Source organism: Prunus dulcis, chromosome 6 (assembly GCF_902201215.1).
Source record: "Prunus dulcis chromosome 6, ALMONDv2, whole genome shotgun sequence".
NCBI lineage: Eukaryota > Viridiplantae > Streptophyta > Magnoliopsida > Rosales > Rosaceae > Prunus > Prunus dulcis.
Genome location: NC_047655.1, coordinates 16021740 through 16036410, shown reverse-complemented (window position 1 = coordinate 16036410; position 14671 = coordinate 16021740). Strand labels below are relative to the sequence as shown.

Here is a 14671-nt window from a genome sequence, read left to right as displayed (position 1 = left end):
CTATGTGATTGGTCTTTAATTCATTAGATGATGGGTTTGATTGAATGGATGGATTGTAACTAATTTTTTTATATTTAAGGTTGCTTAAATTAGCAATTGGTTTGTAAATTAAATAGAAGCTTGCATGCTTCTCCTCTCTCATTCTCTTATGTAATTTATATCTCCCTCCAAACACAATTCCCTCAAGGTCCATTGGGCCTTGAGTCTTCAATAGAGATTAGGAAGAAGGGAGCTCAAGAAGGAGACAAAGGAGAAAGAAGATTAGTTAGGGACTTTGAGAATAGTCTTGGGTCCAATGCCCATCAACCATGAATGTTTTAAAAAAGTTAAAACACGTGATAAAATCAATCACCAGCCAAAGACCTAGATTCAACATCTTGGCTCGATGTTGAATCAAAAATGAAAAGTCCATAATAATCCATGAGCCTATAGACAACTATTTAACCATACTTAAGAAATGCAAAAGGTATTTCGTTAATAGTAACACATATTTCCAATTTCAAAATAAAATAGTTTTATGAAATTGATTTGAGTTTTTGAAACTAAATAGTGGGAGTATAGTGTAACTATTAATATGTTTACATGAAGTAATAGTTGTCCTAGGACAATATGCTGTCAAAACGATTAAAGTGTTTAAACAAGATAAAAGATGAGACCCAAAACTCCCTCAATCGATTGATAACATTAATTCCTTCTATTCACGTCTCTTTCGTTCGTTCGACCTTAGTTTCTTCTCAGGCGCTGTGTAGAAGCCCCAAGACTGAGGTAAACTTGATATTACTTTTATTTCGTACCTATTTTGTTTTTCCCCTTTGTATTTAATTTCTAGGGTTCTAGGGCACTGAGAAAGCAAAGCACTGAAAATTTGTTTGATTGTTATTGATTGTTAGAGACAATAATCAAAATTTGGATGCCCATATAATTGCTTGCTTTAAACCCAAAGCTTTTGTCTGCAAGTAGAGGTTTAGCTTGATCAAAACTAGCAATAACAGGTTGCATATTATATTTACTTCGCAATTTGGGTGGCGTTTTGGAGAGATGATTGGTATATATCATATTCACTATTTCCATGTAAGATAACCGACGACTGGATGCTCTACACTGTTTGGTAGAAAGACTCTGGTCAACAAAATTAAAAGCAGTTGATTATGCTATCAGTCGACATGTGGTTTTCTACTATTTGTTTCACCGGGCCAAATAGCAAGTGCAGTTTCAGACTGTCAAAACTTCTAAATCTAAAGCACAATATGATAAATGGTTTTCAATAGACATGACCCAAAACTGGAAGATCCTTGGGTGGGTTGGATATAATGTACTTCAAGCTATACTGCGTGATAATTTAGCTACAGTAAACGGGCTGATGAAGTATATGCTATATCATTGACCTTTTATCAAAATTTTAGGTTGGAATTATACACTATACTACTTGTTTGTGGGTCAGTATTTGTGTAGCTATTATTTCCTTTTGTGCTTATGTATAATGTCTTTGTTGCAATAAGATGGCAAAGAAGAATAGTAACTTCACCACAATTCAAAATGTTACAAGTGGATCCCGAAAAGTGTCAACATTGTGGAATGCTCAAACTATAGCCATCTTCATTGACCTTTGTATCAAGGAGGTGGATCTAGGCAATCGTCCCGGTACTCACTTTAATAAGGTTGGATGGGCAAGGTTGGTTACAAATATTAGTAAAGAGATAGGAAGACCGTATGAAAAATTACAATTGAAAAACAAGTGGGATTTACTAAAAAAAGAATGGAAATTATGGAAAGATCTAAAAGGGAAGGAAACTGGTCTTGGGTGGAATGTCACTAAGAATACCGTTGATGCATCTGAGGAATGGTGGCAAGATAAAATTAAGGTATTTTAATTTTTTGTTCTTGTTTTTAATATACTATAAATATCCATGTTTTTTTAACTATGTTTAAAAATTCATTATAATATTTGTATATGTCATAATGCAGGTAGAACCTAAATATGCAAGATTCCAATTTGAGGGTATTAGTCCTGAGATGGAGGAGAAGTTAGATATGATGTTTTTGAATGTCACAGCCACTGGTAAGCATTCTTGGGCACCTTCATCTGGTGTACTACCAATTGAAAGTGATGATGATGTCAACCAACTTGAAGTTAACAGCGATTCGAATGAGTCTGTGCCAATTGAAACCACTCAAACTACAAACAATGTGCCAAAAAAGAGAACTAATCTTGAAATTCAAGATAATAATGAGAAGAAAGGTAAAGGAGGGGGAAAAATAGGAGGTGCTGCAAAATTATCACTACAAATTGAACGTCTTGTTGAGGTGGTTCAGAGTAGGAGTACTGGAACATCAATGGCTAATATAGTTTCACAAGGAACTAGTATTGCTGAAGTGATGAAAGATGTTGCAACTTTACCTGGGGCAGAGCGTGGTAGCAAGTTGTGGTGGTTTGCAACTAAATTGTTTTGTGCTCAAGAGAAGAGATAGATGTTTGTTGTCATGGAAGATCCTGACCTCAAGCTTCAATTTCTTAATCATGAGTTAGCTGAAGACTAGAATTTGATAGTTTAGTAGCTTTAATTTATGTTTCGTTGTTATGTTGTTAATTTATTTGAATTTGTAAATGATATTTGAATTAATGCTGGATGATCATTTATTTGAATTTGTTAGTGATATTTTAAACATGCATGCACAGTGAAAATGATATTTGAAGTAAATAAGCACATTTGCAGGTTATTTTAGAACATGTCCATTCCAGAAGAGGAGAAGGAGATCAACCAAATTATATGTGTCACTGCTCGTCTTATTGAACTTTATTACGTGAAATATATTCATAAGACCCCTTGTATGAATGACCATCAAACAGGGAATATTTGGTTGATGGGAGTGTTACAAGGAAATGAAAGTCGTTGCCATAATATGTTTAGGATGGATAAAGATGTATTTACAAGATTGTGTGATGAATTGCAAAACAATTATGGATTAAAGGGTTCAAGAAGAATGAGTGCTGCTGAGATGTTAGGGATGTTCTTGAACATCTTAGGACATGGATCTGCAAATAGGCAAGCACAAGATCGCTTTCAACATTCTGGTGAGACTGTGAGCAGATATTTTAGTATCTTACTTGATGTTGTATGTCGTTTAGCTGTGGATGTAATTAAACCATTGGAAAATGCGTTTACCAACACTCCAAAGGAAATCCTACAGGATTCTAGATATATGCCTCATTTCAAGGTAACTATTGCATCAACTATTAAATATTTGTCTATGTTTTATAATGTTATAATTAATATTATGTTTGTCTTTTTATCACTTGTAGGATTGTATTGGTGCTATAGATGGTGTTCATGTGCAAGCTGTAGTATCTCCTTCTAATCAAATACCATTTATTGGTAGAAAGGGGATACCTACCCAAAATGTGATGGCTGCATGCAATTTTGACATGCAATTTATATTTGCATGTGCCGGATGGGAAGGCACGGCCCATGACACAAGGATATTTCTATCGGCTTTACGTGATCAAAGTTTGCATTTTCCTAAACCTCCAAATGGTACTATTTCTATCTAAAGAAAATGAAATTCATATAATTTATATTTAAATTTTTTTACATTGTGAATAATCTATTAAATTTTTTTTTAGGAAAATTTTATCTAGTAGATGCGGGATACCCACAAATGAGAGGCTACTTAGGACCATATAAAGGTGAAAGATATCATCTTCCTGATTTTCGTAGGGGTGTTCAACCGATGGGTCATAAAGAGGTATTCAATCATGCACACTCTTCCCTGAGAAGTGTTATTGAACGCACTTTTGGAGTATGGAAAAAGAGATGGAGTATTTTACGCGACATGCCTAGTTATCCTTTTGCAAAACAAGTCAAAATAGTTATTGCAACCATGACACTTCATAACTATATAAGAAGACATGCCAAACGTGATTGTCATTTTGATGAAAGTGAAGATGACCTAAATGGTACTCAAGATGAAGAGATTGAGAGAGGCGTTGATGCACAACAAGAAGATGGTCCTGTAACACAAGAAATGGAGGCATTGAGAAATCATATAGCCGCAAGTTTAATGAGTTCATCTGGTTAGAAATGTATATGATTGCTTGTTTATGACTAGTTTAATTTTTGTTATGACCATATTATTGACAATATATTTATTTTTAATTGAATACTTTATTTATTTTATAATTAAAATAATTTTTACGGTGTGATGGAAACATATTTAATACAAAAAAATTATATATGTTAAAGTGAAAGTGCTTTTCCTTTTACCAAACACTTGAACAAAAAAGTCATTTCAATATAATGCCCTTTTTAGTCATTATACACAGCTCATAGCACTTTTACCAAAAAATTTACCAAACACTCAAAAACTGATTATTGTACAAACAGCACTTATAACAAAAAGTTTACCAAACGCCAAACTGCTTTCTCTCACATCTGATTTCTCTCACAGCAAATCTGACAGCGATTATTTTCACAGCACAGCAATGCCAAACTGGCCCTAAGTGTTCATTTGGCATTGCTTATTTGGAGTAATAAGTGATTTTTTTAAAAATTTTGAGATGCCTAACCTGTTTGGTAAACTATGAGAAAATCATTTATTGTTAAAAATTGCTATGAAAGAAAGCTATAAGGAAAAGCAGCTAATGAGGTGCTTTCATTTTCTGATTATGCTGGAATCAGTTTCAAAGAGGCGCTGGGTTTAATGATTATGTGGCAATCATTTTTTGATTATGCGTAAAATCAATACCTACAACACTTTTAACAAAAATTTTACCAAACGCCAAACTGCTTTGTCTCACAGCTGATTTATCTCACAGCAAATCTGATAGCGATTATTTTCACAGCACAGCAATGCCAAACTAGCCCTAAATTTAGGGCTCTATCTAATTCAAACTGTTAATGACGTTTATAGAGTTTAAAAGTTTGAAGGTATTCAATTTAAACTTTTAAAGAGTATATAAAAGTTTAGTGGTATTCAATTGTGCCTTGACTCCACTGCCCTCATGACTTTGCCATCCATTGATATTGATTGGACACTAGGAAAAGCGTGTGTGATAAAAACCATTGAGATCACTCGACTCTCGCGCTCTCTGTTTCCTTTCTCTTGAAGTCAGTCTGAGGTGATGAGATTTATGCGGGACACTAAATTTATACACTAAAATTAGGAGGTGTATCCAATTCAAACTTTTAATGACTTTTATAGAGTTTAAAAGTCTGGAGGTATTCAATTTAGGGAAATGCTAGCAACCTTCTCTCTAACCTTCTCCTTTGGACCTTCTCTTTTCTTTGCTTGACACGTGTCACTCTCCTTACACATAACACAATGCTATTAAGTATAGAAAAACCAAAAATTATATTTTCATATTTACCCTTGAAGCTAAAACGTCTTCTCTTTGCCCTTGAAGCTAATATGTTTGTATTAATTAAGGTGCATATCTACTATATGTAACAGGGAACTTATAATTTGTGGGCCTCAGACATGCATGAATATTTTGCCGGTCAAGCTATACAAGATGGTATTGTTATAAGAGCTTTTTATTTATTTATAGAATTTTTATTTATTTATAAGAACTTTGTTTATGCTTGTTTGACTAATTGAATTTTGTGGTAATAGGAACAGTTGATACATATTAGTGAAGATTTGCATATGAAGTCTGGGAAGATGAGTAGTGAAGTCGTATACCTTTGAAGAAGAGAAGTGAAGTGAAGTCTGGGAAGATTAATCATCTTTTGTTTCTACTACTACTAGACTCTGAAATTTTTTTGGGAAGACTTTAATATTATATAAAGATTTCACTATTTGGTGTTTTGTAACCGTTGTTAATATTAAAATGTGTTGTTTTGTTTCTAGTCAGATTTGGGGGATATTTTTGTTTATTTAGTAGTATAAGAAATGCAATCAAACCCTTTGTGTTAAAAAAACAAAAAACTTACTTCTTTTATAAAATAAAAACACAGACATTTTCTTTAAAAAATATAACTGACATTAAAAAAAATTAATAATAATAAAATGGTAAGAAAGTTGTGAATTTTTTTTTTTTTGATAAATTGAATACATTTAATAAGGGTAAACTTGGAAAGCAAAATTTAGCTCGTATAATAAATTAATGGCATTGTTTTATGTATAAGAAGAATGACACATGTCAAGTAAAGAAGGGAGAAGGTCCAAAGGAGAAGGTTAAAGAGCAGGTTGCTAGCATTCCTGACAGGACCCGACCCAATTTCCCGCTTTGGAATCCGAGTCGAATCCTGTGCGTGTCCGACATCTGGCGAATGTCGGCACAAAAGACCTTTTTACCCTTCTCGTTTCAATTTTTCTTTTTCAGATTTCCCTTAGACTTCTGCCGAAATTTCTGCAGAGTCTCCCCTGTATTTTGACCAGTCCCAAAATTTTTCACATGTTAAACAATCAATAAATTCACACCAACTGCCAGAATATCTCAAGTAACCACTCTCAACTCTAGTTTCTCAGTTTCAACTAGACATCAGAGCATTTTCTAAATTTTTCAGGGTTGTAAGGATTTTCTACAACACTCTACCTGATTTTGAGGCGCGGAAGCTATGAATGGCCCGGTGGTGGATCCCGCATACTTCTATGGCCTGGGGGCGAAAAACAGATTTAAATAAAATGTGAGTGGACAAAAATAATGTTCTTGAAAACAATTTTATAAACATAATAACCCCCATTAAAAAAAAAATAAGGAGTGGTATAAATTGATGTTTTGTTTCTCTTTTAATACGAGGTATTTAAATAAACATGTAAAAACATACTGATGAAGATACTTGCGTAACTGAACAAATATATAAAGATATCAATGCCTGAAAAATCAGAAAAGCTTATATAAAATAGCTGAAAGTCATAATTAAATAAGAGAAAACTCAATCCTCTGAAAATACCACCTATTTGTACCCCTGTCATGTCCGTCAATTCCCCTGGCAGGTCTCGGGCGCCACGCAGTCTACCCGAGCCGCAAACTGGCGAAATCAGGGGACTATGATCAGCCTGTCCCGCCGGCAGATTCCTTGATGACACCAAGTCAACTCGAGTCGCTCTGGCAGGATGCAGGGGACCGTAGTCAGCCTGATCCGCAATCCCGGCAGGTCTCGGGGACACAGAGTCAGCCGAGCCGCAATCCTGGCAGGTCTCGGGACACCAAGTCTGCCGAGCCGCAAATCCCGGCACTCACGGTCCGAGCGTCCCCGAAACTCGTGAGGCAAAGTCAAGTGCACTGACATAAACTGAAATCGGTCTGGATGTCCGTAGACATCGGTCCAACTGTGGGTAATCACCAAAGAAAATGGGTACTAGGTGGTTTTAAAATAAATTCCTTTAGAAAAATCTGATTAATAACTGAAATCTCAAATTGTGCTGCTATTTCATCTGCCATAAACTTCAAACTCTGTTTTCTATAACTCTTTAGCATGTGTAAGTAAGCAGCACAAAACTATGGAATTATTCCTGTACTAATCATGCTCGGAAACATAACAAAACTTATTCAGATAAACTCATTTATAAAACTTATTTATATAAAATCACGATAAAATCATTAAGTAAACTAAGTTATATAAATCATTTATATAACTTATTTAGATAAAATCATTTATGAAAGAAAGTCCACTCACAGATGGTCCGAGCTAATTTGACCATTCGAAGGTCCTGGCTGCGGGTCGACCGGACCTCTGGTGCCTGATTAACCATAAATAATATATCAACGAACTGCTAAATAAAAAGAATTTAAATTAAACATGCCCCCGGCTCCTAGAAATACGTGCGCTCAATTTTTAAATTACTCCTATGCCCACAATAGCTTTTAGATCGTTAGAACTGTCTTAAGAGACCCGAAGCCTCACTAAGCGATAAGCCGCCAGATCGGCCGATCTGGGATCCCGTGGGTCCACGGTCTCCGATGGCCAATCTGGGCTTCTCTGAAGGTTCCTTACAGAGAAGGAACCATGTTTCGCGAATTTGGTCCGAAATGGACGGTCGGATTGGCCAAAATCACGTTATCGCTTAAAATCCAAACCCTAGCCACAGGGTCGCGATTTTGGAGTATCCGGGACTCCGATTCGCAATCCGTCGAATCCTACACGATCATGAAATCATGTAGACCGACATATCCGAAATTCAGCGTGATCCGATGATTTGACGACACTGCACACACGGATCGCGCGATATGGAAAAACCGTTCGGGGCCCAAACGGACTCCGAATCGAGATCCGTGAAATCCTACGTGCTCGTGACGACACGTGGATCACAAAACTGCACAGAATTACTTCACCACCCTCATCCACGCGTCCCAGCACGTGCGGTCAGATTTGGGTGTCTTAAGCGATTTTGGGTGGCCGAAAAATCTCAAAACCAAGACTCCAAACTCCTATCCTAGGTAAAACACCCCATTTGGAGTCACTTTTGTTCTTGGACATACCCCAAAAAGTGACCAGAAACAGTAGTTTTTGTCGTCCGAAGTTTCGGCCAAACTTCAAGTCGAAAATTGATCACTTTAGAGCTAAAATCGATCGAAACCCATACATCCATCAGCTAGAACACAAAAAATGGCTGAGAAACCATACCTTACTCGATCGATTTGGTGGAGAAACGAAGGAGAAATTCAAGCTGGAAGTTCGGATGAACTCGGGCGAACATCCGTCGGAAAACATGGTTTTCCGATCAACTCCGGGCGGCCCAAGGGTGGAGGACGTTCAGGTCGTGACGGCGAGAGGGAGGCGGACCCAATGGTACCCACGGCGGAGATCAGCTCAGCCTGTGGTGGTCGGGCCAACGCCTAGAAGGTGAAGGGACGCACGGCTGGGGTGCGACGGGAGAGAGAGAGAGGGAAGAGAGAGAAAGTGACGGGGGAGAAGAGAGAGGGGAGATAAAAATCTGACTTTTTTTCTAAATTATCGTTTTGCCCTTCGCGATTTTTAGACCATAACTTCTTCGTTACAGCTCCGATTCGGGTCTACTCCGTGTCTACGAACTCGTTTCGCCGGGCTCTACACAATGGCGTAAGCGGAATTCCCAAATTCTGTCTCGATCAAAAAGTCAATTTTTCCCCTATTAAATAATGCGAGGGCAAAATTGTCGTTTTGCTAGAAGATATTATCCTTACTTTTTTAGATATTTTCTTTCTTTTTAGATATTTTATTTTGGGTTATTACAATCTACCCCCCTTATAAAAATTTCGTCCTCGAAATTTACTTCTCTGTTATTCCAAGCGGGAGGGGGGGGGAAAGGATTATTCCTGCATCTGCAACTCAGGTTACTACACTGCATATATCATTGAAAGCAAAACACTTTCTGAACCACTTGTTTCCCACACAGTCTATATTCTCGTTGGGTCCGATACAGCTAGGATTTGACTCCTTTCCTCCCTTAACTCTCATTTCACATCCTTCTTTTAGTATCTGCAACTCACTGGTATCATTCTGTACTTTACCCGAAAAATAGACTCCATTCCTAAAACGAGCTCAAGAATAACCCAATTTCCCAATGAAAGGTAACTCTGCGACACAGTATCTAATCAAATCCATCCAACCCTAGAATGATCTCCAGTCAACATACCGGAGGAGAATTCAATCTGTAACTGCAGTAAATAATGCTCATGCTTCCTACTAAAACATGTTATACTAACTATCTGCAGGTTTAAAACTGTTACTACATCCCTTCAGCTGACTGCTTCCTCAACTAACCACACAGATTTGGGCCCACCACGAAATAGAGCCTCCTCTGTGGTGTTTCCTGTGATTTACCTTGCTTACTCGTTTCGCTGCAGTAATAATCTTTTTATGGTAAAGAAACAGCAACCACCCATTTTGTAAATAATATTCTCCAGCTGTATTCCACTAGCAGGGCCCAGAACGGTACCTACCACATCTGGCACATTAGAGCAACTTCTCCTGTTAGAGCCTATCAACATCTGTCTCTCAATACTCCTTGCTACACCGGCCCCAGAACGATTTGCAATATCACCATCCTGACTGGTACCTCTACTGAAACTAACTCCAGTTCGATGGCCTCCAAGCCTGCGGCCATTCGATGATTGGGAACTGTGATCACCACTGTAGTATCTCTCTTAAACTCTTCCTGATTAATGTTACCTATCTCCAAATACTGTGCACAAAGTGCACCCCATGGTCTGCCCATTATCTGGCTGGGGCAGACATCATCACGGCATCAAAATTGACTAACTATTAACTGATCACAATACCTTGAATGGAGACTTTTAACCTTATCGTAACTAGGTACTACCTCTTACGTCCCAGTCTCTATTAGTAGAAAACCAGACATAAAATCTTTTTCTCATATTCTGATCCAGTCATTATCCTCTATTCTGCTGCAAAAACTGATGCATTCACACCTTCGTAGACTTGTAGATAGGACTGACTATCACATCTGGCTCTGAAATGCTTGTCTCATACGAGTCAAAGAGTTCTAGTATCGTTCTTAACCAAATCCCATCAATACTCTACTCTTTTGTGAAACAACCAGAACCTCCCCAATCTACTCTACTCCTTCAATTTAATCCTCTTTTTACTACTAGGTACCACCACTATCCCAATTTATAACTCTCAATCCTTTTTACTGGGTCCACCCATCTCACTGATGGATCTCTGGCTGACTAAAGCCTGAGCTAACACCTCCAGGGTCTACTGAGTGTTAGGATCTCCCTACCTACTAAGTACAGTAGGTACGGCTCCTGACGAGCCTCTTACAAAAGATTACTCTGCTGGTTCAGATACCGGTGCAGTTCCTGTCTGACTTGGGAATCTCATCTCCTTACGTCGGGGTATCTGTCTAATTTTCCTACGGATACCACCACCATTTGGGCCCAACTTGAAAAGAAAACAAGAATGCACAAAGTGCGAAGTCTACAGGAAGTAAAACCAATGCTCTAATACCAAATTGACAGGACCCGACCCAATTTCCCGCTTTGGAATCCGAGTCGAATCCTGTGCGTGTCCGACATCTGGCGAATGTCGGCACAAAAGACCTTTTTACCCTTCTCGTTTCAAATTTTTTTTTTCAGATTTCCCTTAGACTTCTGCCGAAATTTCGGCAGAGTCTCTCCTGTATTTTGACCAGTCCCAAAATTTTTCATCTGTTAAACAATCAATAAATTCACACCAACTGCCAAAATATCTCAAGTAACCACTCTCAACTTTAGTTTCTCAGTTTCAACTAGATATCAGAGCATTTTCTAAATTTTTCAGGATTGTAAGGATTTTCTACAACACTCTACCTGATTTTGAGACGCGAAAGCTATGAATGGCCCGGTGGTGGATCCCGCGTACTTCTACGGCCTGGGGGTGAAAAACAGATTAAAAAAAATGTGAGTGGACAAAAATAATGTTCTTGAAAACAATTTTATAAACATAATAACCCCCATTTAAAAAACAGTGGTATAAATCGATGTTTTGTTTCTCTTTTAATACGAGGTATTTAAATAAACATGTAAAAACATACTGATGAAGATACTTGCGTAACTGAACAAATATATAAAGATATCAATGCCTGAAAAATCAGAAAAGCTTATATAAAATAGCTGAAAGTCATAATTAAATAAGAGAAAACTCAATCCTCTGAAAATACCACCTATTTGTACCCCTGTCATGTCCGTCAATTCCCCTGGCAGGTCTCGGGCGCCACGCAGTCCACCCGAGCCGCAAACTGGCGAAATTAGGGGACTATGATCAGCCTGATCTGCCGACAGGTCCTCGATGACACCAAGTCAACTCGAGTCGCTCAGGCAAGATGCAGGGGACCATAGTCAGCCTGATCCGCAATCCTGGCAGGTCTCGGGGACACAGAGTCAGCCGAGCCGCAATTCTGGCAGGTCTCGGGACACCAAGTCTGCCGAGCCGCAAATCCTGGCACTCACGGTCCGAGCGTCCCCGAAACTCGTGAGGCAAAGTCAAGTACACTGACATAAACTGAAATCGGACTGGATGTCCGTAGACATCGGTCCAACTGTGGGTAATCACCAAAGAAAATGGGTACTATGTGGTTTTAAAATAAATTCCTTTAGAAAAATCTGATTAATAACTGAAACCTCAAATTGTGCTGCTATTTCATCTGCCATAAACCTCAAACTCTGTTTTCTATAACTCTTTAGCATGTGTAAGTAAGCAGCACAAAACTATGGAATTATTTATGTACTAATCATGCTCGGAAACATAACAAAACTTATTCAGATAAACTCATTTATAAAACTTATTTATATAAAATCACGATAAAATCATTAAGTAAACTCAGTTATATAAATCATTTATATAACTTATTTAGATAAAATCATTTATGAAAGAAAGTCCACTCACAGATGGTCCGAGCTAATTTGACCATTCGAAGGTCCCGGCTGCGGATCGACCGGACCTCTGGTGCCTGATTAACTAATGCGAGGGCAAAATTGTCTTTTTGCTAGAAGATATTATCCTTACTTTTTTAGATATTTTCTTTCTTTTTAGATATTTTGTTTTGGGTTATTACAATTCCTCTTCAATTTAAACTTTTAAAGAGTATATAAAAGTCTAGTGGTATTCAATTGTGACTTTTAAAAAGTATTTAAAAGTTTAGTGGTATTCAAAAAGTTAATGACTTTTAAAAAACTTATTAAATGAATGACTTTTCTATACTTTTAAGGCTAATTGTTAAGAGCAAAAGTCTTGCCAATTTACTAATGACTTTTATCAATTCTATAAAAGTATTTAAGAATTTGTCATCTCTATGAAAGTCACTCACTTAAAAAAAGTCTTTATAAGTATGAATTAAATACACCCCTCCTTATTTAGAGACAGAAAGAGGAGGGAGAGAGAGAGAGGGAATATAAAGGAGTTCCTTATTATCTACAGAATCTGTGAGGTGATGAGATTTATATATTTATGGATCACTCTCATGCTGCCACGTGTGGGGTAAAATAGTTTTATGTTTTTAATTAACAGTGAATAAAATGGTTGTTTTTTTCTTTTTTTTTACTGTTGGTCGATGGATAAATCATAAATTTGTTTTCTTTTATTCTTTTAGTTTAATTTGTTGGAGCTCCTGTTTTAGCTCTCAAGTATTTTTAACTTTCTTTTAAATTTAAAAACTAGGCTTTTTACCACAAAACGTCTCTGACGTTTACGAAACTATCAAATTGTATCCTTAAAGTTTTTTTGTATCACTCATGGTCCTTAAATTTCATATGAGTGCTCTTAAATAGTCCCTCTGTTAAAAAAACTGTTGAATCCAGGGATATAATCGTCAAATAAATTTCAAAATTATAAAATATATATATTTTATTTCCTTCATTCTCATGGTCCAGGGGCTTAAACAAGATTCTCAGTTCAGTGGGTGAGCAGAAGTGATAAAATGATCTGGTTTTGGTGATGAATCGATATGGGACTTAAACAAGAATTTGGAACAGAAAAATAAAAATTTGACCATCAGAAGAGAAAGAGAAAAAGAAAGGAGATAGTAGTAAAAAAAAAATCAACCCATTTAAATTTCGACGTAATTCGGTGTCAACAAAGAGAAACTCCACCGCATACATGTTGACAATGGCAGTTGACGATGGTCATTGCTGATTCGGGCCTGTGTGTGTTTCAGACCTAGTCAATACTGCTGCATTTTCTACCCATATGTCATTTCAGAAGAAACAAAACCAAAATTCAGAAACAAGGTGCAATCCACTAAGCAATACTCTAAACAAAGGAAAGTACAAAGGCATCTGGCGGAGAGAAGGAAGAAGAAAAGAAAGTGAGAAGGAAGAAGAAAAGAAAGTGAGAAAGAAGAAGAAGAAAGAAAGAGAGAAGGGAAGAAAATTTTAAAAAAAATTATAATTTTGGATTGGTTTGACGATTATATCCCTGGATTTAACATTTTTTTTGACGGAGGGACTATTTAAGAGCACCCATATTAACGTTAGGGACCATGAGTGATACAAAAAAACTTTAAGGATGCAATCCGATAGTTTTGCAAACGTCAGGGATGTTTTGTGATAAAAAGCCTAAAAACTAATAGTCAAACTCTGAAGAAAATAGAAGATTCCCTTTTTCTTTCTTTTTCCTTTCTTCTTTAAGAAGTGAGCAATGGTTTCATTTAAAAAATAATAATAATAATAAGGGCTAAAATGTAGTAATAATCCCTCAACTAAGATTCGATGTTACTTTTTATCTAAGTATCTTATTCAATTAGAGAGTGGGAAGAGATTTTTCTTTTCCTTCTTTAAATCAGATAAATAGGTAAAGATTTGTCGTGTGGTATGCAAGAAAGAGGCCCATATATAGAACTTACCTTTTTTTTTTCTTGACTTACAATTGTTGTGTGCAATTGAACTATTGCCATAAATTGATTCTAAATTTAAATCATCAAAATCATTTGAAGATTTTACCCGAAAATAGAAGAACTAAAATTATATGTTCAATGGAAAATGGAAATTTTCTTGTATAAAGTATGAAGGTAAAGTTATTTTTTCTTTATTAAAAAAAAAAGTTTAGTTTTTTGTAATGTTAATATATTTTTTATACAATGGCCAATGGCACATAGTCCAATTTGGTTCAGTACAAGCCTAAACCGTTAACTGAAACGATTATTTTGGTAATGCCTTTTTGAAATTGTAACGGTCCAAATAAGATCACTTTAGTTCAATTCGGTGTGAGTGAGTCATTTTTATTTCACATATTTCTAACTATTTTTATTA

At 36.6% G+C, this 14671-nt stretch overlaps 2 protein-coding genes across 2 annotated transcripts; both read left to right on the top strand.

The window, feature by feature from the left end:
- The first annotated feature begins 1499 nt into the window (after positions 1 to 1499).
- Positions 1500 to 2469, top strand: LOC117630363 (L10-interacting MYB domain-containing protein-like). Its single transcript, XM_034363098.1, has 2 exons — positions 1500 to 1862; positions 1966 to 2469. The coding sequence occupies exons 1-2, from the start codon at positions 1500 to 1502 to the stop codon at positions 2467 to 2469; spliced, it is 867 nt and encodes a 288-aa protein (XP_034218989.1).
- A 258-nt stretch (positions 2470 to 2727) lies between these two features.
- LOC117630362 (putative nuclease HARBI1) lies at positions 2728 to 4077 on the top strand. Its single transcript, XM_034363097.1, has 3 exons — positions 2728 to 3216; positions 3302 to 3533; positions 3623 to 4077. Exons 1-3 carry the CDS (start codon positions 2728 to 2730, stop codon positions 4075 to 4077), a joined length of 1176 nt encoding a protein of 391 aa, XP_034218988.1.
- Positions 4078 to 14671: the final 10594 nt, after the last annotated feature.

What these genes read in the sequence shown, in the direction of transcription:
- LOC117630363 (XM_034363098.1), top strand. Translation starts at nt 1,500, where the DNA reads ATGGCAAAGAAGAATAGTAACTTCACCACAATTCAAAATGTTACAAGT. An exon ending in GGTGGCAAGATAAAATTAAG is followed by an intron (nt 1,863 to 1,965) that starts GTATTTTAATTT and finishes GTCATAATGCAG; the next exon opens with GTAGAACCTAAATATGCAAG.
- LOC117630362 (XM_034363097.1), top strand. Translation starts at nt 2,728, where the DNA reads ATGTCCATTCCAGAAGAGGAGAAGGAGATCAACCAAATTATATGTGTC. An exon ending in GATATATGCCTCATTTCAAG is followed by an intron (nt 3,217 to 3,301) that starts GTAACTATTGCA and finishes TATCACTTGTAG; the next exon opens with GATTGTATTGGTGCTATAGA. An exon ending in TTTTCCTAAACCTCCAAATG is followed by an intron (nt 3,534 to 3,622) that starts GTACTATTTCTA and finishes ATTTTTTTTTAG; the next exon opens with GAAAATTTTATCTAGTAGAT.